This window comes from Podarcis bocagei (genome assembly GCF_964188305.1).
Source record: "Podarcis bocagei genome assembly, chromosome: 5".
In the NCBI taxonomy this organism is placed as follows: domain Eukaryota; kingdom Metazoa; phylum Chordata; class Lepidosauria; order Squamata; family Lacertidae; genus Podarcis; species Podarcis bocagei.
Genome location: NC_138129.1, coordinates 83,265,882 through 83,287,466, shown reverse-complemented (window position 1 = coordinate 83,287,466; position 21,585 = coordinate 83,265,882). Strand labels below are relative to the sequence as shown.

The 21,585-nt window shown below is 42.5% G+C and overlaps 1 protein-coding gene and 1 long non-coding RNA gene across 3 annotated transcripts in view; one reads left to right on the top strand and one right to left on the bottom strand.

Annotated features, from left to right (window-relative positions):
- CAMSAP2 (calmodulin regulated spectrin associated protein family member 2) overlaps window positions 1-21,585 on the top strand; it is a 79,595-nt gene that overhangs the window by 50,105 nt on the left and 7,905 nt on the right. For both annotated transcript variants that reach the window (XM_081194271.1, XM_081194272.1), the window contains 7 exons: window positions 630-771; window positions 2,724-2,863; window positions 12,463-12,556; window positions 13,257-13,350; window positions 14,334-14,416; window positions 16,266-16,335; window positions 18,244-20,419. In XM_081194271.1, the coding sequence (XP_081050397.1) occupies window positions 630-771; window positions 2,724-2,863; window positions 12,463-12,556; window positions 13,257-13,350; window positions 14,334-14,416; window positions 16,266-16,335; window positions 18,244-20,419 (2,799 nt within the window). The remainder of the gene's footprint in view (window positions 1-629; window positions 772-2,723; window positions 2,864-12,462; window positions 12,557-13,256; window positions 13,351-14,333; window positions 14,417-16,265; window positions 16,336-18,243; window positions 20,420-21,585) is intronic.
- LOC308587156 lies at window positions 13,428-20,348 on the bottom strand. Its single transcript, XR_014008241.1, has 2 exons — window positions 20,227-20,348; window positions 13,428-13,798 (listed from the first exon to the last, which is right to left on the bottom strand). It is a non-coding gene; the product is annotated as an uncharacterized lncRNA (long non-coding RNA).

Genomic DNA, 21,585 nt, shown 5'->3' with positions numbered 1-21,585 from the left:
GGCACCAGAGGTAGATTATATGGGGACACTATGCTGTGCATCATGATTTGTACGTGTTTGCATCTGTGTACGTAAAATAACTGCAATGTGGAAATCAAAGGGCTTTGTTTGGTATTTGTTTTTTTACCCCAGGTTTTACATGACTGTAATAATAGGTTTGTTTGTTTGCAAACTCATTTCTCTTTTATGTTGTGTGAATGACTTCCCTTTTTTAAGACCTCTGTAAAGACTATAGTTGTTAGTTAACATAGTTTTATTGAAACAGCTATGTACAGATTTGGGTTTCAGATGAGTAGGATTTGCGCCTTATCTTTGTCATTCTGTGTTTCCCATTGCATTATTCTACTGAAGCTGGACATTCCTTTTCTAAGTACTAATTGAACTGTTCCATATTGATTGAAATGCCATATGTGTGCAACTGGCATTGCTCTGAATGGAATTGGCATTGGTTTTTCCTTTAAAATGAATCTATATTTTGCTTATAAATGCTAAATCTATATAAAATAATATAACTATGTCTGGTTTGGAACTACCCCTTTTTTTTGCTAATTGGTTACAGCATCTGCAGTACAATCTGTTTTCACATATGTTTCTGGGCATGTCTATTTTATTTCATTTTTGCATGACAGGCTCGTTACAGGAAGGAACAAACCCTACTTAAGCAGCTGCCCTGTATCCCATTGGTGGAAAATCTGCTGAAGGATGGCACAGATGGCTGTGCTTTAGCTGCCCTGATCCACTTTTACTGCCCAGATATAGTCAGATTGGAGGGTAAGAATATTTCTTCTTAATGATACCTCTGCTTGTTAACTGTATTATGGTTTTGCAATCTACCCTGTGAACTTTTTGGAAGGGTATAAGCACCCAAAATAATGTTATGTATTTATTTAAACCAGCATGGGTATCTATTCATCAAATACGTGCAGTGTGTTACACTGATGGGTTGAAATAATAACCACATTAGTAACAGCCCAGTTAGTGATTTTATAGTTGCTCATCCTAGTTAATCCTAAATAACCATTAAAAGAAAAGAAAAGAAAATGGTGTTATAAAGGTGTTTTCATAAACAACTCACCTGTTGACTGATTACACATTGTGTGGAATCAAGGAGCACAAATTGCAAGGTCTTCTATACATCATGGAATATACTAATACAGGCAATTTCCCATTTACGCAAACTCTGTTTGTGTGCAACTGCGCACAGGTACACCTTCCCCCACCGCCCCGCTTCGGAACGGTGCTCCGAAGCGGGGCGGGGGGGTGGGAACACCTTCCCCCACCGCCCTGCTTCGGAACGGTGCTCCGAAGCGGGGCGGGGGGCGGGAACACCTTCTGAAGGCTGGCGGGGGGCAAAAGTCTTTGTCCCCCCTGCCTGCCTTCCCAGGGGCTTTTAAATCGCCCCGGACAGCGGAGAAGTCCTCCGCTGTCCCGGGGCGATTTTAAAATGCCGCCCGCCAGCATTTTAAGATCGCCCGGACAGCGGAGAAGTCCTCCGCTGTCCCGGGGTTTTTTAAAATGCTGGGGGTGGGAAGAAAAGCCCTTATCCCCCCCCCCAGCCTTCAGAAGAGGTCCGGGGACAGACTGTCCCCGGACCTGGTCTGAAGGCGGTTTCCCTAGGAATGCATTAATTGATTTTCAATGCATTCCTATGGGAAACCGTGCATCGCAAGACGAAAAACTCGCAAGACGAAGAGACTTGCGGAACGAATTAATTTCGTCTTGCGAGGCACCACTGTATTCATAACTAAAGTTCACAGGTCCTCCCATCTCTGTTCCAGACCAGTTCAGGAGAATGTGAATGAGCCACTTCACCTATTGAGCAGTTTCAGTTTGTAACTTTAGTACTTCCCATGATGCAGCAGCGTAGCGTGAGTTGTCAGCACCCGGGGCAAGGCAAGTAATTTGCGCCCCCCCAACCCCTAACCTGCGAGTTTCCGCTGGCGCTGCCGCGCAAACAACGCTGCTTGCCCGGAGGAGGATGGAGGCAGAAGCAGCCGCCGCCTGTGCCTGGGCCGAGGGGATGGCGGCGGCGGCAGGGTGCAGAGGCTGCCCGTGCCCGGCCAGGCGTTGGTGGCGGCGTCGGCGCTGCTGCAGCGGCTGCTCCTCCTGCGAGCAGTGAGCGGAGCGCAGCCACAGCGACGGCGGGGGGCGCGCGCGCTAGGGCGCAAGGCTGGCGGTGGCGGCGGGGAGCCCGGCGGAGGAAGGAACTTGTCCCTTCCCTCTGGACTCGCGCCCCCCCCCCAGATGTTGCGCCCGGTGCGGTCGGCACCCCTGGCACCCCCCACGCTACGCCACTGCCATGATGTCAGAATTGATTGACTGTGGCTAATGTCTATGCTCCAAACTTGATTTGAAAGCCATAGTTTGAAATTGGTTTCTATTTCCAAATTTGATGGGTAAACACCAGTGTGAAGATATTAAGATGAAATATGAAGAAATGCTAAGTATTTGTCCTGTGCAACTGTTCTGCGCGCGCGCGCACACACACACACACATACACACATATCACAACCACTGGTCTAATAAAACCTGTATAATTCAGAAATGCATTAGCAGCAAACATAAATCTCTTTGAAATGAACTGCAGTTTCCATTTTGTTCTGAACACACTTAAGAAAAAATGGGTAATCTTATTTTGCCATGAGCAAAAGAGATGGGGGTAGTGGTGGATGTTGGGTCAGTTTTCATAAAATGCCTAAATCATATTTTTCTTTGTTTTATAGATATATGTTTTAAAGAAACCATGTCACTGGCTGACAGCTTGTATAATCTGCAACTGATACAGGAATTTTGTCAGGAGTACTTGAACCGATGTTGCCATTTTACACTTGAGGATATGCTCTACGCTGCTTCTTCAGTGAAGGTAAAAAAGAATCTTGCAGTGTCTTTGAGTAATTCTCCACAGGAAGCCATGAGCAGGCATTATATATAGAAAGCTAGGCACCAAATGGCTCCCTAAACCAAGGTCCCAGTTGCCAAAACAGAATGTCTAGTTGCCGTTCTTGGGCAAGACGACTCCAAAGTCTTCTTTTTTATGGACTGACTGTGATTGATTATCAGTTTAAAAAATCTAGCTAATTCAGGTGAATCTAGCTAATACAATCTTGAGCAGGAGTGAGGGAAATTGAGTGACTCACTTGATCTGCAACCCCCAGAATGATGTGTGGATCGGACATGGATCTATTGGGATTCTACACTCCTATTGGATTCCATTGTGAGGTGATTAACTGTGGTTAGCATGCAGCCAGGCTTAGGAGCTGGGTGTACACATGATTCCCCACATCTCTTCTCAGTGTCTGTCTTCTCCCTCTTTTGGTATTCATGGATCCAAAGCAGATATTTCTGTGCACGACAACTGTTTCAGAGTGACTTTTCAGAAGAAAGTATGAATAGAACTTGATTACCCAAATAGCTAAGGGTTTTTGTTTGTAATTTCCTTCAGTAACGTATTTTTATTGTTAAGTAACGTATTTGGGTACCCACTCCATTAATGATAGTAAGCTCTTTCAGTAAGGCTGCAATCATATCATTGAACTCAAAGCGGCTTTCTTCTGAGTAGACATATATAGGATTGCCCTGTAGATCTGTTTACACAGAGAAGTAACGGCTTTCCTCATCTGATTGAAACTTAGCCACTGTTTTCAGTAGAGTCAGGATTTTGTAGTATATCTAATCCTCCATAAACTAAACTAAACTACATTGAAATCACTGGAAAATACCTTTTAGTTCTGTTTGTTCCAGTTGACTTGTTTTGCCATAGTAGCTTGCAACAGTAGATTAGATTTGATGTAAAGGGGCTTGCTGTCGCAGTGGATTTTACTAGCTTATTGCATTAACATTATGATATAAATGTAACTAGATTTTCCTAAATGTACTTTGATACATTAATTTGAGAGCTTACTATTTGCTTCCACACCCCCTCAAAGCAATGTTATGGATAGTTCTTGGAACTGAGTTTCAATTATGTTTTTTCAACCTTTTCAGAACAAATATGTACTTGGATGTAAACATTAAACAGAAAGAGTTGCCAGGTTTTCTTCCCAAGCCCTTAGCTGGTACTTTGAGTTCTGTTAAGGATGTGTAAAATTGAGCTGCTCTGTAAACAGAATAAAATCAATCATAGATGGCTTTACAGATTTCCTGGAATATCTCTTGGATGCAGTTGAATGTCTTAGTTACCTCAGTTTCAGGCTGCAATCCTATTCATGCTTGGGAATAAATCCAAACTGAATTCAATGGGGCATACCTCTGTGTAAAAATCCATAGGATTTCACTATAAGATTTCCTATTAAAATACTGTAGTGCTTCAAAGTTAATGCAGCACCATAATAATAACAATTTAAAAATCATTCTGGCCTATAGTCATGGCCAGTGGAACATTTAAACCTTTTAAGCACTTCATTTTTGGAGTGTAGGCCTAAAAATAATTTGATGGGCAAAAGAAAAAAATAACCTCTGATTGTTCTGATTTAATTGAATTTCTGAGGGGAATGCATAAAAGGACGCAACCTGCTTTCACAGCTTGATATATATTGATTTCGCTTTCTTCCTTACCCTGCTCACCCAGACTGCTTCGATCCACTGTTGCTATTCTCGTGTTGTTTTCTTTTACTCCTCCTCTAAGGAATGTACCACTTCTTGTTAGCGGGGAACTGGCTTACATCAAAGCTGCAGTATGTGCAGATTGCAGTGCGTACAATTTCTGCCTTTAGCAGTTAGGCTTGGTGCAGAGAGCATCCAACAGCACCCAGGATAATTTATGTCCATGGATTATAAACTGTGTTTGCTTGTATGTGGTTTATTCCACTTTTTCAAATAGCAAGCATAACTGCTTAATTACTTATTAAATTCACAATTCACTGCCTCAATCATTTTAATGAGTAATTTTCTAAAAATCTGTGTGTGGATTGAAAGATTTGTAACAATAGGACAACATGATTCGTCTCTGATGATCAGCTTTGTGCAGAACCAGGACTTGAAATGCTTATTTGCCAAGGCTTGATTATCAGTGCAATTCAGCAAAACCACCACGTCCTCCCGGGTTTGCATGGGTTTGCCTAGGATTGGGATGAGATATAGCAAAGTTCTGGTTACATGCCAAGCCTGGTCTCAAAGAAATGATCTACGCTCCAAACAGTTTGTTTCCAAGGTGAGATTTTGAGAGCAGAGCCTGGGCCGTAAGAAAGAACCAGTGAGCACCTAATCATTTTGTGGAGTTTTAAAGAGAGGGTAGATTCCTTTAATGGTAGGGATGTTAAATAGCATTAGGAATCCTTGGGATACATTTGTACGTCAGGGGAGCTTTTGACAGCTTGTGCTCCATCAAACTAGTTGTGGTCCACCAGTGATCTGAGAAACCTCTCATTTCCCACCTTGTTAGACTGGAACTGGAAAATGCAGACTGAAAAATCAGAATGCAGCTCATGCCTGTGATTTGCATACCTGGTAGATTGCAAGTTATTTGATTCATTCTTAAGGAGGTATGCATGTGGTGTTTTTAATGCATTAAAGCTATTCCCCCCCCCCATCTCTGCAGTTTTCCATTATGCACTGTGAAGTAGGTCATGTTTAGCCATTGAGAGTTAATTGCTTTCAAAGGGAATCAGCAAAAGGAGGAAGAAACTGGATCATTTTCCAACTGCTTCTTTGTAACACATGTCCTACTTTAGACAGTTGTAGGAGTTTTCTTTTAAATTCTCTGCTGGCCAAAGAAGCATGCATGTTACTGAGCCCTGCATAATAGTCTGAATTCCTGTATCTGCTATGCATCAACTTCTTATGAAACATTAATGTTCAAAGAGCTCTAGTCTGAACCCACTTTTCTTGAAAGTCGGTCAGCCGGATTTTAGATGCATCAGGTACAATAATGCATGCTTCACTGACCGAAAGCCAAGACAGCCCGCTGGTATACTTCTTAAAAGATGATTTATCTGTTTTTAAAAGTAGCTGCTGCTACAACTGTTTCCTCACTAGGGCTTGTGTCGATGAAACATTATTTGTCCTTTCTAAAATCTATAGATTTACTGCGGACTAATCAAGCTTGTTTGGTTGGCAGAGGGATGAAATTACACATAGTATACAGTATGCTTTCTGTGTTGCTTTTGGAAGACATACCTTTTGTGAAAGCCCTAATTCCCATTTGTAAGATATGAAAATACATCATTGATACCTCAGGACCTGCCTCTGTGTCTGAAAGTGTACATATAGCAAAGGAACCTGGAAACATTTCTTAGGCTTCTTCCAGGGTTCAATATTGTGAGTAGAATTCAACTAGACAATTGCATGAAAAGAGCAACTCTTTCGCTTGTGCAGCCGGTCTTTCCCCCTCTCCACCCTCTTACATACACCCTATGCTGTCCCCAAATCTGCTTTAGAGTGTTGAGAGAAACCCTAGAACAGATTTAGGGGGAGGTAAGGGGCAGAAGAGCAGGAGAACGTTCTGTTGTGCAAGGAGAAATCATTGTGACAGCAGAATGGTTTCTTTAGCACTTCATTGCATTCCACCCTGTCTTTTACTTGTGTTTTATGGAGCCATAGAGGTGTCCACAAGAAAAGACTTGAAGTAGTTTGGATTCATATCTACTATCTCAAACATAAATATTATAAATCCACAATTACCTTTCTACTGAGCTTCATATACATATGCCTCTTTAACAGCTGTGACTTTCAGTACATGAGAACATGGCCAGATCTAAGGGGAGTGAATTTACCTGTTATCCATTCATTCTGAAAAAGATCAAAGGCTATTTGATTATAACAATTAACATTTCCATAATAATATTTAGAATGTATATGTCTCGTACTATGAAATTTAAATGCTTTACATGCATTGTGCTGATTCTGAAAACAGTCCTGTAAGAATTATTCATTTAAACAATTTATATACTGCTTCACTACAACCATCCCTTAAGTGATGTACAAAAATACAATAAAGAAAGTCAGTTAGAAATATAAAATCAAAATTCAGTTAAAATGCCTGCAGGATTTTTTTATTTTTTTTTTAAGTCTACAGTAGGTAGCAGGTGTTCCATGGGGATGGTCTGACTTCAAATGGAAGAGATTTCCATAAAATTATCTCTCTTGTATGGTTGTGAGAGAAAAGTGATCTGAATAAAACCTCATAGAGAATTCATGGCAGAAGCAAGGGATTCATTCAGTCTCTTAGCTGCTTATTTATTGTTACTCCACTGCTCAAAGACTTTCAGAGTGTTTTACATCATCATCATCATTTAAAAAAAGAAACCAGCAAGCAACGAACAGTCTTGACATAATAACAAAGTAAAAAGCCTAGGCAGATAAAGATTTTCACCAGGCTTTGGAAAACCTTCAGACTGTGCCATGTGAGCTTTCCTGGAAAAATTGTTCTGTAACCAATGTGTCTAAGTAGAAAAGAACACATCCTGAGTCCTGTTTGGGTGATACCGTAGGACTCACCCAATGACATATACATGGAACAGCCTCCACTTGCTGGCCCCATTGTCCACATGAGTTTATTGGAAAAGGGCAAGAACCCAGGTTCTAAGCTATATAGAGACTTTAAAGATAAGAATCAGCACTTTGGATTGTGCTTGGAAACAGATTGGTAGTCTATGTAACTGATTCAAAACTAGCATGGTCCATTTCCCACCAGTCCTGTTTGGTCATCTCACTACTCTGTTTTGTACCAACGCATAAAACAGAGTGGTGGGACGGATTATCCCTGTCAAGGTTACAACAGGTACATTATGCCATGTATACCTTTTGGGCCTCCAACACTAAGGGGTAACCTGGAAAACCGCAATTTGCAGACCTGTTCCTGTGTGGTGTAGTGGTTAAGAGCGGTAGTCTCGTAATCTGGGGAACCGCATCTCTGCTCCTCCACATGCAGCTGCTGGGTGACCTTGGGCCAGTCACACTTCTCTGAAGTCTCTCAACCCCACTCACCTCACAGAGTGTTTGTTGTGGGGGAGGAAGGGAAAGGAGAATGTTAGCCGCTTTGAGACTCCTGAAGGGGAGTGAAAGGTGGGATATCAAATCCAAACTCTTCTTCTTCTTCTTCTTTCTGGGGAGTGCAACGCCATTCAGAAATGGTTGACTGACACTTCACAAGTCAGGCAAGCCACTCACCAGCAGTACCTCTATCTTGTTTCTGTTGAGCTTCAGTTTCAGGCGCTAGTTTTAACGCATCCATGGCCTCATCTGAATATGAGAAATGAAACCCTTCAATTTTTAAGATAGGGGACAAGGCAGGGCCTTGAAGCACACCATAGCATAAAAACCATGGGGCAAAGCCACAGTCCTCCAGCACCTCCTTCTGGAAGCAGCCATCCAAATAGGAACATAAGACTCCTATACAATAAGCAATCCAGAAGGCTGGAGTGTGCTGCACTACAAAATGTTTAACAAAGGATGAGAACTCCTTTGGAAGCTCTCACTAACGTAGTTGAATAAAGGGATTGTTCCTTTAGTGCGCTGTGACCTCATCTTTTGTGACATTTAAGTCAATGGCTAGCCTATAGAGAATAATGAAGGTTAGAATATGCTTGCAAAGTAAAACTGGAAATCTCAACCTTGCCCTCTAGTGTTAAATAAATTACGGAGTGTTTTGAAATGTTGTCAAATACTGTATGGTGTATAGAGAGAAAATAGGTGGCTCAGTAGATGTCATAGGCAGGATCTGAACAAGATTTAAAACTTGTTTAAAGCTTTAAATACATTTTTTTTGGGGGGTCAAACAAGAGCCCCCCTGTGGCACATTCCACGGGGCTAGTGCAAACCCTTTTAAGTTTGCCTGAGCAGCACTTTGGAGCCTGACCTGTATATTACATGAAATACTTGGTTCAGTATAATGTGTGTTTTTTAATCCAATAAATAAATGTTGAAGTGCTATCTCCCACCTCTTTTCTCTCTTGAATGGAAAATATTCCTGTTCATTTTAATATCAAAGGCAGCATTCCCCCCTCCCTTTCCAATGCCATTTGTAGCTTGCATGAAATTACTGCGGCAACAAGAAGAGAAGAGCCAAGGAACTGCAGACATGGGCAAAGGCTCATTCAAAGCTGAGCTTAGAAATCAGTCAAATAGAGCCAATGGCTTTTACAATGTTGTGGCTCAAAAACAGTCTTCCATGATGTTGCTGAAATGTATAGTGGGGGAGGGGGTAGTGTGTGTGTGTGTGTGTGTGTGTGTGTGTGTGTGTGTGTGTGCTATGTTTCCGGATGTCAAGCACTTTTTAAAAATCAGTTAGCCATCCCCCCCTTATTTTTCATATTTATAAATCGTATCCTGCAGCAAACATCCTGCACAGTAATTGAAAAAGGAATTTGTCTGTTCATTGTATTTATCGTCCACTCCTTTAACTTTGGTTTTCTGGGCAGCTTGCAGGCTTATAAAAAATGCAGCTTAAAATATGTATGATGACCAGTTCACACTGGTCCTTATTTGTGTCTTGTAGTTTGGACTGATTCAATTTTATGGCTTTGTTCAGGGGGCAAAAGTTTTGTTTTGCCATTAAATGCAAATTGAACCAACAGTGGTTGTTGGTCACTTTCTGGACATTCTTCCCACTCATAAAGTCCCAAGAACTCCATTCACTCCTGTGGGACCTAAATATGTAAACACCTTATCAAAACCTTAGAATTCCCATTTAAAATAATTAAATCTAAACTATTTAACAGAAGGAACTATAAAGCATATCTATTTTACAATCCTTTGTGTTCTGATTACTCATCCCATCTTCTTTGATCAAAAACTCATTCTCCAAACTGATTTAAGATAGTTAACAGCACAGTCCTAGCTTTGTCTACGCAGAAGTAAGTCCTACACACCACCTGCAATAGAATATTCATTTTGCAGATTTAGTAAATCAGCCACCAATTGGTCCCAGAATAATTATCATATGGTGGGGAACACAGGGTTGGAAGAGTACTGAAACAAAAGAGTTTGCCTTAATGTTGTGGCTATCAAAAGGCTAGATCTCCTGTTGCTCTACCACTCTTTATGGGTGCTACCGCTGTTAGCATGTATACTAAACACCCATTAATCACATTTTTGTGAGCATTCAGGTTTCCAGCAAAGCAGCTATATCAAATTTCCTTAAATATTGAGAAAGGCTGGATCACAGGTCTTCCTCATTCACCCACAGTATACCTACCATAAGGGGGGGAAACAAGACCTCTGATATTGAGCCACTGCTTCTTATAAGGTTTGACCAATTATTACACTGTCATGAGGATCTATTATACACAGATGATAAAGGTCCTAATCTGACATCATTACACCAAGCTTATTTTCCTCATTTCTTTTCATTTTCTGGGATGTGAGCCCATTTCATAAGGCTTTTGTTCTCTTTCTTTAGTCCGCGCCTAAGCATGAGCATCAGTGCACCAACTTTCTGAGCAGTAGAGGATCATTCTGTCCTAAGTAAGAGTCAATCTGTCCTAAGAATCGCCTGTTCCAAAGTCCCAGCTAGTTTACTTTGCAGTGTGCTCAATCTCTTTATGATGTCATCGTGTAGTACGACTGGAAACATTTGGAAGAAGTTGAACAGTCCTCAACCTTGTCAGGGATGGTCCTAGCTATAATTTTGGCTCCTTGAATTTCTTGCTAAGGTCATAGTAAGTTTGGTTTTGCTCTGGCCTCCACTGCTGCTCCATGACCATATCCAGTTTCATGAAGAGCCAAAGGTCATTGGTAGAGCATCTGGTTTGCATGCAAAACGCCCCAGGTTCAGTGCTCCAGGTAGCACTGGGAACGTCCTCCATCTGAAACCTAGAGAACTGCTGACAGTAAGTGTAGAGTGACACTTGGTAGACAATACTGAACTAGATGAACCAATGGTCTTAGAGAAGGCTCTGGTATCTGGGACCAATAAGTAGTACATTTTCTTCCCCCTTCCACCCCAAGGAGCTATACATGGGAGGTTTGGGGTTTTTTGCATTAGTGCCAACCAAGCTGGCAGTGATACACAGTACTTCACTGGGGCCTTCATCTCAGCTTGACTCTAGCTACTTCCTCACTTATGTGTTCTTTTATACCTTCTGTCAACTTTCAGTTTTAAAATATAATATGCTCTTAGTAAAATGTTGATGAATGGCTATACAGTTGCATGGCATGGTAATGAAGGACGTATGTACAGTCGTACCTTGGTTCCCGAACAGCTTAGTTGCCGAACAAATCGGTTCCTGAACGCCGCAAACCCAGAAGGAAGTGTTCCAGTTTGTGAATGTTTTTTGGAAGCCAAACTCCTGCAGCCGATCAGAAGCCGTGCCTTGGTTTTCGAATGGTTTTGGGAGTCAAACGGACTCCCGGAATGGATTAAGTGCGAGAACCAAGATAACTCTGTATTGTAAAAAGTGTAGGAGTAAGGAGTTACCCTAATTGCTTCATTTGACAGCTGAAATATAGCGCTTTAGTCTTTCATTTTATTGCCATCTTGTGGCCAGGAGGGGAAATGATACACAAAGCCATTTATCTGTATTTAATGAATACAAACTGGTATAGTCAGAAGCTATTTAGTTGACTGACCAGAATCGTAAAGTATTTTACTCAGTCTTTGAAAAAAAACATAAACCATGAACAGTAATTGTACCATCTTTGCCATTCTTGAAAAATATCCTGGATTTTAATGTTCTTACTTGGAGGGCAAAAACCATAGCAACATATTAATTTTACAGATAGCACTGGATCTAGTTCCTCTAGAATGGGACCCCCTGCAGTGGTTTCTTCCTTCAGTCCTGTCTGGGGCCTCCCATTTATGACAGAATTTCTTCCTCAAAACTGGTACCATTATCCTTGCTTACTATTCCCTGCTTCTATCACTTATTGTCGTAGTCCAGTCAGTCTGTCAGGCTATGGGCTTGACATCCATATGAGGAACCTGGTACTTGCACATTAAGTTCATGGCATGCAAGAATACGAGCAAATTTCATTAAGCCACATTACTGCTATCTTCAAAGATGTGGACAAGTAATTACATTTTGAACATTGGCTTGGGGAATTTTCTACATGTGGTTTTTAGCAGTACTGTGTAGCGTGAAGCCTCTTGTGGTAGTTGTCATATCAAGCACACAACATTGTTGTTGTTTTAACCATGGATTCGCTTTTTAGTACAGAACAGATGCAACAGTTGGGGGGGGGGGCTTAATATACTGTAACCATGTGCTCTTCCCTCAATTCTAGAAAGGTGGATTTTTCTTTATACTCTATGGACCAAATTCAACCACATAAAGCCTCACTAGCGCAATGCAACTTTCTGCCTCCTCCCTGCCATCAGCTCAGGTGTGTGTGTGTGTGTGTGTGTGTGTGTGTGTGTGTGTGTGTGTGTGTAGAATCTCCAGAACAGCGGGTGGTGGGGAGTAGAAAGGCGATCATATTGTCCAGCAAGTTGAAGTTCTTGTGCTGATGGAACAGTTTAAAGGGCACAATGTTGAATTCATCTCTGTGTTTTTTACTTCTAATTAAGCTTCCATCTCTAATTTACAGAGCAATTATTTGGTGTTCATGGCAGAGCTCTTCTGGTGGTTTGAAGTAGTGAAGCCATCATTTGTCCAGCCTCGAGTTGTAGTTCATCCTCAAGGTAACCTTTCTTCTTAGTTGCTTCACGTTATGCTAAATTATGTGCGCTCCATGGATGTCAGGTTAAAATAGAATTAACTCAGAACATAACCCCCTGGCCAGCAACTAGTTTTAAAATAGGGGTCATATTTACAGTTGGTGAGGATGGGAAGTCACATTAGTTGCATCTGCCCAGACACAGGCAAATGTCTTCTCAAACCCCCTTTCCACAGTGCAAATAGCAGCAGGAGCTTGGGCAGGGTTTGAGGAGAGGGACCATAGTTCAGTGGTAATGCCACACAGGTGCTTTCCATGCAGGAGGTCCCAGCTTCAATCCCTGGCATTGCCAGCTTAAAAAAGATTAGGTAGCAGGTGATTTGAAAGGTAACCAGCACTTTGAATTGTACCCAGGAGCATATTGGCAACCCATGCAAATGTTCTAATATGTTCACACAGCTGCATTGTCATGAGCACCCTTGCTGCTGCATTCTAAACCAACTGAAGCTTTGCCTGTGTCTTGGTTTTTACATGAATTTACTCTAGAGTTGTGTCAAACTGGTTGCTTTAAATTTTTGTGGCTAAGAAATTTAGTTATTTATATGGATGTGTATGGTGTTAACTTGCTTGTTCTTCTGATGTTACGGATCCCAGCTTGGCTGTTGTTCTTTTATTGACTTTTACTTCTACAGCTATAATATATAAAATGTCAATCTTTGTTTTAGCTGATGTTGCAAAAGAAGCATCCTCTGTTCCTGCTGCCAATGCCAATAGAAGAAACTATCCAGAAGTTTCACACGATTCTGACCTGATAGCCAGGTATAATTCCCACCCTCCTTTTTGTAGGTATTTTATATGGCTAGTTTTAACTAAAAAACAACAACAGTGCCCAACAATGCTTTTTTGGCTTGGCTCTTTTTATTTATTATTGTTAACCTAACCACAAGCTTTAATACCAACTATAGTGAGGCTATTTTCAAACCACCACCACAACAAGCTCTTTCTTCCAAGTGTCAGGACACAAAGTCCTCATTTTGTCTCTGAGGCAGCTTATAAACTTGTTAGTGGAATTAATAGAGCCTTGTAGGGCCCAAATATCTTGTTTGTTAAGGATCTGGTGTTCTATTCAATTGGAAGTCAATTAGCCTTTATAAATGTTTGGTTGGTGGTGTCCATAAGATTTGTCTGTGATACAAGGGGCAATGCACAATCAGCTGTGCCTCCATGGGGGACGGGTTTCAGTTTTTCTTCCAGCAGCCTTTTGCACCTGTGAAAAAGTAATGTGGCATTGTGAGAAACTGAGGGAGAATTTCACTTTACTCCATGGCTTCTCTTTTCCAAGTGAGCTATAAACACATTTGACTGTAACACTACTAGCACCGAATATATTATTTGCAACACGCAACTCATAGATGGAATTAAAATTTCTAAAAATGCCATAGTATCGCAGTTATGCGATGTTTTAAGAAATTCTGTAATGAAGATAATAGTTCCCCTCAGATGCCACAGATAACTCACATGTTGTAGGAAATTTCTGTTTCGCTCTTTGTCTGAATTGAGACAGAAGTACAAATTATTGTGCCAATACAAGTATTACTGAATACCTTTTCATATGATAACAGATATGATAACAGATTCAGTTAAAATTTGACCTTTCAAATCTAGAAATATATTTTAATTGCACTAAATTCGTGCTTTCAGGCCTTGTTTAAAGCATGATATTGTCTCCTGAAATGTTCAGGGCTGCAAGATTTTAAATTAGAAGAAGTTAACCGTGGTGTTCTGTTTTTGGTTGTTTGCAGTGTGGAATGCCCAGCTTTCCCACCATCTCATCAGATTCCAGCTGCTAGCCATGCTCACCAGCAGCCTTATACACCTGCTCCAGGTAATAGCAAAAAGCTGAGAGATTCTGCTTTTGCCCTGTTCAGATTTGTTTTATCCAAAGGTTCCCTTCCTTTGTTGGTAGTATGTCTTCTGCCAGAAGAAGGGAACCTTTTTTCCAACCATTATCTTTAAGTGTTAAACTACAGAGTGCTACATATGAGTGCCGAGAATTATTAGACTATTAGAATTACAAGGGGAAGGGTTGCAGCACAGTGGTAGACCAGCTGCTTTGCTTGTACAAAATCCCATGTTGAATTCCCAGGATCTCCAAGTAGGGCTGGGAATCAGGTGTGTGATGTCATGGACTGACTGGATGCAAGAGTGGTGGGAGACACCCGCTGGGGAACTCCCAAGGAAGCCCTCAGGGGAAGAAGGCTCAGAGCCTGGGGGCTGGTGGTAGGACGGCGATGAGTGGTCAGAGGGAGCAGACTGGGAAAAGAGAGGTGTCAGAAGCTGAAGAGGCAACAGGGCTTAGTGAACAGGAAGAGGATGTGACAGACAGCAGTCCAGAACCAGAGGCTGGAGAGGAGTGGGGCCAGGAGACAGGGAGGAGGCAGGCTGCTGAAGAAGCCAGGGAAAACAGGGACCTTCATTCCTCACAACTGTCTCATTGGAGCTAGACCTATTGGGAAGAGTTGCTGGGATCTCTAGGCCTGGGCTGTTTTGGTTTCTTTGAATAAAGAGTTAACTTCACTGATACTGGTGGTTTTTTTAATTGCTCACCTTCACCTGACTCTGGCTCCTGACACGTACCTGGGCTCCCTTGCACCCTTGGCAGGGAGCTATATTACTGCTCCCCATGCTTTGCAGCTTTGGCAAGGAGATGTATTGGTGCCTCATCCCATCCCTTGTTCCCTTTCCGAAGGAGGCTGTGTGCCACATCCGGCCGCCCAGAACAGCAGAGGAGTGGCCAGGGAAGTGTGCAGGCTGGCAGACAGACATCTAGCTGCTGCAAGCCTGGGTGGAAAGGCATGATTCCCCTGCTGGGAATGTCACCTGTATGAAATCCTGGAGAGCTGCTGTTAGTCAGTGTAGTAGACAGAGTTGACCTTGTTGGACTAATGGTCTGGATCTGGGTCAATATAAGGCAGATTCCTATGTTAGATCTATCCTGGAAAGCTTTATTTATGCAATATGCATTTTCATTTTCTGGCCCACCTCTTCCTTGCAGCAGCCCAGAGACGTAGCTTATGATGAAGGCAGTAACTGATGCTATGTTGCCTAGGGAGTTTTATGGCTCAGTGGATATTTGAATCTGGATCTCCCATCATAGTCTGATACTCTATTCCCTTGCTATCCATTATTAACACAAAAGTGGAGCAAGAGAAGTAGGAACAAGCGAATCACACTTTTCAAGTTAAATTGAATCATTTCGTATATTTTTAAAGTACAAGGCATAGGCAAGCAGTAATATAGACTATTGTGGGAATATTCTGCAGAACTAATTTTTTGTGATTCCCATCTCTGTGTATCTCTTTTTCCCCACGGTAAAGCATATTTTTAAATAGGGGAGGAGTATTAATGGCATAAACACAATTCATGTTATTTATTGTTGACAGAAGTACATTGAATGGTTGCATTCCCAATGTAACTGATGTCGGTGAATTTAAGTACTTTGGCTTAGGGTTTTACCTGGATAGTAATGTACAGAGCCATAGATGTGCATTCTTTGATAATTTTCTGCAAAATGTTGAATAAGATGTAAATTAATTTATTTGGTCTGTCTGCTTTAAATCGAATCAAGAGCAGAAGCCACCTATTTGATTTGTTAACTGGAAGTTTTTTACTCCTCTTTTTAAAAGTTTCAAAAGAATTCACCCTTATACGTTTTTTGTTTTGATTTTGGATAGGCGGCATTAGACGTTCTACATCTATGTCTTATATGGATGGATACGTAGGGACATGGCCCAAAGAAAAGAGGTAAGTCATTGGTTAGTTGGTGCCATACTGCCATAATGTTTCATTTCCTATTGTTGTGTGATGCAAGGGGATTAATCCTTCAATTGAATAGCCTTGCTCTGAAAAACCGTTCATGGATTACACATGGGGAAGTACACTGAAAAGCCACAGGACTCATATACACATACAAAGCAAGATCTAATATAGCATGAACAAGCGTGCCTTCTGCATTTATCTTTCCTCCTCACCCTGCAGAGGTTTGGGGGGCCCTCCAGAACCAGTGTTGGGGTCCTGCTATGCAAGTGGATTTCCACTGCACAGGCAGGCAAGCGTTGTTGGATGTCGCCCAGAATCATTAAAGTGAAAAGCTCTATAGATGCAAATCTGTAGACATAGGCCCCACTTCTAAGATCCATAACCTCTCATTTGTGGAAGATGGTACAGAGTAAGCAGATCCTGTGCATGTACGTGCTACATGTGAAAGCAATACGCTTGGCATCAGGAGTTGCTGGAAGGAGGCATACAAGTCTCCATCCAACTATCTTAGGGCCTCCACTCTGCATTTGTGTAGGGTTCACTCCTTAGCCCTTTCATCTCCGAAATAATATCCCACAAGGCAGCAGAGGTTTAGGATCAGAGTTTTCCTTCTCCTAGATGTGCTACCTTCCCAGGTTGATGAGCCCCATCTGCCCCTCACTTCTTTCTACAGCATGTGCAGAAACCGCCTTCTTGATCCTTGGACCCACTACTGGTCTTGTCCGCTGAATCTGCCAGAACCTGTCTTTGAATGCAGGGAAAGTCCCTAACTCACTGAAGGTTTGAGACCCATTGGCTACCCTTCGCCTGGTTTATCCGACCAGTCAAAGCTGTTCCCAGGGTGTGGCTGCTGTCCCATGCAGACAGCTTCTAGGAGCCACTGGCGAGAGTTGAGTGCAGGGTGGGGACCAAAGATGGACAAACTACCCTAGAAGGAACACGACATGTCCCCCAGCACATGCATTTTAGAAAGGGAAAATAGATGGAAGTTCTGCACCACTTAGGAGCCTCCTCTTGTAGCTCAAATTGTGTGGTGGGTCTTTCTTCCTGGCTTGCTTGTTTGCTTCTGTCAATTGCCAAGAGAGAATGGACATCCCTACTCCTTTTTGAGAAGGGTTTTCATTTTTATATTTACAAAAATGATATAATGGTCACAAGGACATTTTGCAAGATATTCAGAACAAGAAATACATGTATGTAACAGAAGATTAAATAACTGTATAGTAGATTTTTGTTGGGCCTGATCCAAATGGATTTGAAGTCATTTTCTGCAGGAAAAAGCACCCTTCCGCTTGGCAGTCTTTCAACAAATTGTAACAAAAAGAGGGTAAAAGTGTTTGCCCATTCAGAGTGAGGGCAATTGGTGATCTCATTGGCTGGGATCACCTATATGACCAGTCCAAGAAGAACAGCCCTCACTCTGTCTGTTTTGTTTGCCCTCAGTGACATCAGGTAGTCATATCTTGATTGGCTATGTAGTGCTGTAACGATATAATATCATATTCACTGCTTGATCCCTGGCTGGCTGGGATCACATAGTTCAAGCAGAAAGAAGCCCTAGCAAAGGGGCAACAGATGTGAGAAACAAGGGCTGCACAGAAGATCAAAAAGAGGCAAGGTAGGGATTTGTTTATTTACTATATATATGGAGGGCCCCAAACCTTGAAATGAGCAAACATTTGGTGCAGACCTTATATTTATGCTCAATGGATGTAGGACTAGATAATGCTAATAATACTATCACCTTGTATTGCATTTTACTGTTAGAGTTTGAAGCCAGCATTAATGCTATAAAAATATATTGTTTTTTCAATATAAAAATGCTGGAATGTTTCCAACATTTTAAATGGAGGGTTGCTTTAATGGCATTCTCATTTTTAATTCCCTTTCTAGATCTTCAGCACATGGTGTTTCATTTGACATTTCTTTTGATAAGGAGGACAGCATCCGTGAGACTCCAAACAGAGGAATGACTAGATCTCTCAGCAATGAAGGCATTGCGCAAAATACCAGCCGTATGCCCAGACTTGTTAGAAAGAACCTGTCCTTCAAGCCTGTGAATGGCGAAGAGGAAAGTGAAGATATTGAAGAAGAAAGGGATACGGAATTTTGCAGTGATCTAGACGCCGACAGCAATCAAAGGAATGCGAACCAGATTAGCCCATACAGCCTGCCCAATGGAGCGCTACAAAACAGGTTGGTTACCGATGAATTTGGCAATCGGATTGAGACACCAAGCATTGAGCAGGCTTTGCAGATTATCCACGATAGTGAGAAATCTCCCAGTGTTACTCAGCCAGAGCAAATTACAAATGGGTTTTTCCTTCACAACAAGGAGATGAGCATCCTGAATTCAAATATTAAACCCAACCAGAGTAATCCCAATATTACTGCAGATACAAAAGGTGCTCTCAGTCCCATGACTGACAATACAGAAGTTGATACTGGAATACATGTCCCTTCAGACATTCCAGAGACTATGGATGAGGATTCAACCTTGAGGGACTATACTGTAAGCCTGGATTCTGATATGGAAGAACCATCTCGATTCCTTCAAGAATTTGATAGCAGAGGCATCAACCATAAGGAACAATTGAGCCCTTGTCCAAGCTCAGTAAGTGCCAAATCACAAGCAGGCAGTAGTGCTTCCTCAAGTTCAGGTGTTAAAATGACCAGCTTTGCAGAGCAGAAATTTAAGAAGCTGAATCATACAGACAGCAGAAGTAGTGGCAGCAGTTCTCAGAAAACTACACCAGAAGGTTCTGAGTTGAACATTCCTCACATGGTTTCTTGGGCTCAAATACCTGAGGAATCTCCTCTCCCTCAGGCAAGAGATACCACACAGTTACTGGCCTCTGAAATGGTGCAACTGAAAATGAAGCTGGAAGAGAAGAGGCGAGCGATTGAAGCCCAGAAGAAGAAGGTTGAGGCTGCTTTCACGAAGCAGAGACAAAAAATGGGAAGGACGGCGTTCCTTAACATTGTGAAAAAGAAAGGTGACGGGATTTCACCACTTAGAGAAGAGGCGGCTGGAGCAGAGGATGAGAAAGTGTTCACTGACAGCAGTAGGCCGAAAGAAAAAGATGCCCAGAAGCCATGTGAGCAACTAAACAAGGCCACAGAGGCAATTAAAGCAAGCACTGAAAATCCTCACGTGAAATGGCTGAAGTCCCCCAACACACCGGTTGATATAGAAAAGCAATGCAATTTGGTGAGCCCCTCGGAAGAAAACTTAAATGACGGTGACCTTCTGGAATATACAAAATCTATTGAGAAGCTCAATTCTTCTCTTCATTTCCTGCAGCAAGAAATGCAACGCCTCTCACTTCAGCAAGAGATGCTAATGCAGATGAGGGAGCAACAGGCTTGGGTTATTTCACCACCTCAGCCTTCTCCTCAGAAGCAGGTTCAGGAGCTGAAGCCTTCATTAAGGTTTGCAGGCTCACCCTTCCCTATTGCCCCATTTTCCGTGGAATCTCCCCGATCTTCCCACCAGTCCCCACAGTCATCCTCTAGGAAGAATTCCACTCTCCCCAGTAAAATGCAAAGGACTCCTAGGCCAAATGAACTGAAATTAGCACCTTTGAATCGCACTTTGACTGCACCGCGATCTGTGGACAGCCTTCCTCGTTTGAGAAGATTTTCTCCAAGTCAGGCATCAATTCAAACTAGATCCTTTGTTTGTTTTGGAGATGACGGTGAACGTAACCGCTTGAAGGTCAAAAATACAACGGGAGAGGCTGACAAAGAAGCAGCAGGTGAGAAAGAAGCAGAACAGGCAGAAAATGAGAAGCCAGAGGAAAAACCGGCCAGGCCTCTGGAATCTACAGTGTCTGAAGTACTTTCGCAGCCCATTACAGAAACTGTCTGCCTTACCCCAAATGAAGAGGTGCTGAACCCGCCAGGATTTGCAGAACCTGCATCCAAAACTGTTAACCTCATAGAAGTTTCCCTCACAGACTTGAAGCCACCGGAAAAGTCAGAAGAGTCTGTTGAGAAATCAGAGGGTGAGAGTGACAAGGAACAATTGGAAGATGACCAAAAAGTGTGCTGTGGATTCTTTTTCAAGGTAAGTGAACGAGAACATCACAAGCATGCATTTAGGATCTTTTTGCCTCTGGTGGGGGTGGGCAGGTGGTCAGGGCCTGTGTAACAGAGGGTATGGCAAGAGTCTATGGTGAGTGGGACCTGGGAGGCTTGTGTTTGGTTAACTCTTCCCGTGAATCGTCCACCCTCACAGTCATGCTCCAAACAGCTTGCTAAGCACCTGCCTGAGAAGCTGTTTTGAAGCACAGTTGCAACAGGTAGGAGCTGGGGAATGACTCGCCTCTGTTGCCTTTCTCACCATCGTGTATTGTTCAAAATAAAACACTAGGGCAGATAATAAATGATTTAAGCTCCTCTGCAAGTGGAGTTGTATCCACTTCTCCCTGCAAATGTATTGTAAATAAACCACATCATAGGTTACAGAATTGCGGTTGAGTGTAATACAGACGTGCTCTGTCCATAGTGGAGTGTGATCCTTTATAGAGGAGTGGTTAATCTAGCATAGCTACCAGTGGGGTATAATACTACAACTGAACAATCTAATTTTAATAAGTACTAGACCTTGCATGCTTGGGACACGGGTGGTGCTGTGGGTTAAACCAATCAGAAGGTCGGTGGTTCGAAACTCTGCGACGTGGTGAGCTCCCGTTGCTCGGTCCCTGCTCCTACCAACCTAGCAGTTTGAAAGCACGTCAAAGTGCAAGTAGATAAATAGGGGAGGTACCTTCTGGCGGGAAGGTAAACGGCATTTCCATGCGCTGCTCTGGTTCTCCAGAAGCGGCTTGGTCCTGCTGGCCACATGACCCAGAAGCTGTACGCCGGCTTCCTCGGCCAATAAAGCGAGATGAGCGCCGCAACCCCCGAGTCGGCCACGACTGGACCTAATGGTCAGGGGTCCCTTTACCTTTACCTTACACCTTGCATAATTCGGTATAGTTGTCTCAGTAACTTTAGACCAGAGATGACGAACCTGTGCCGGTCCACGTGTTTCTGGCCCCATCAGTCCCAATCAGCATGACCGATGATCAGAGTGATGGGAGCTGTAGTTCAGCAACATCTGGAAGCCCCAGGTGCCACACCCCTGCTTCAGACCAATCTTTAAATTTCTCTCTTGATCTCAATCCATTTTAGTTCAATGGCTGTACTGTGGATAAAGTCTTCTACCAATGTTGAGATAATGATTGACAT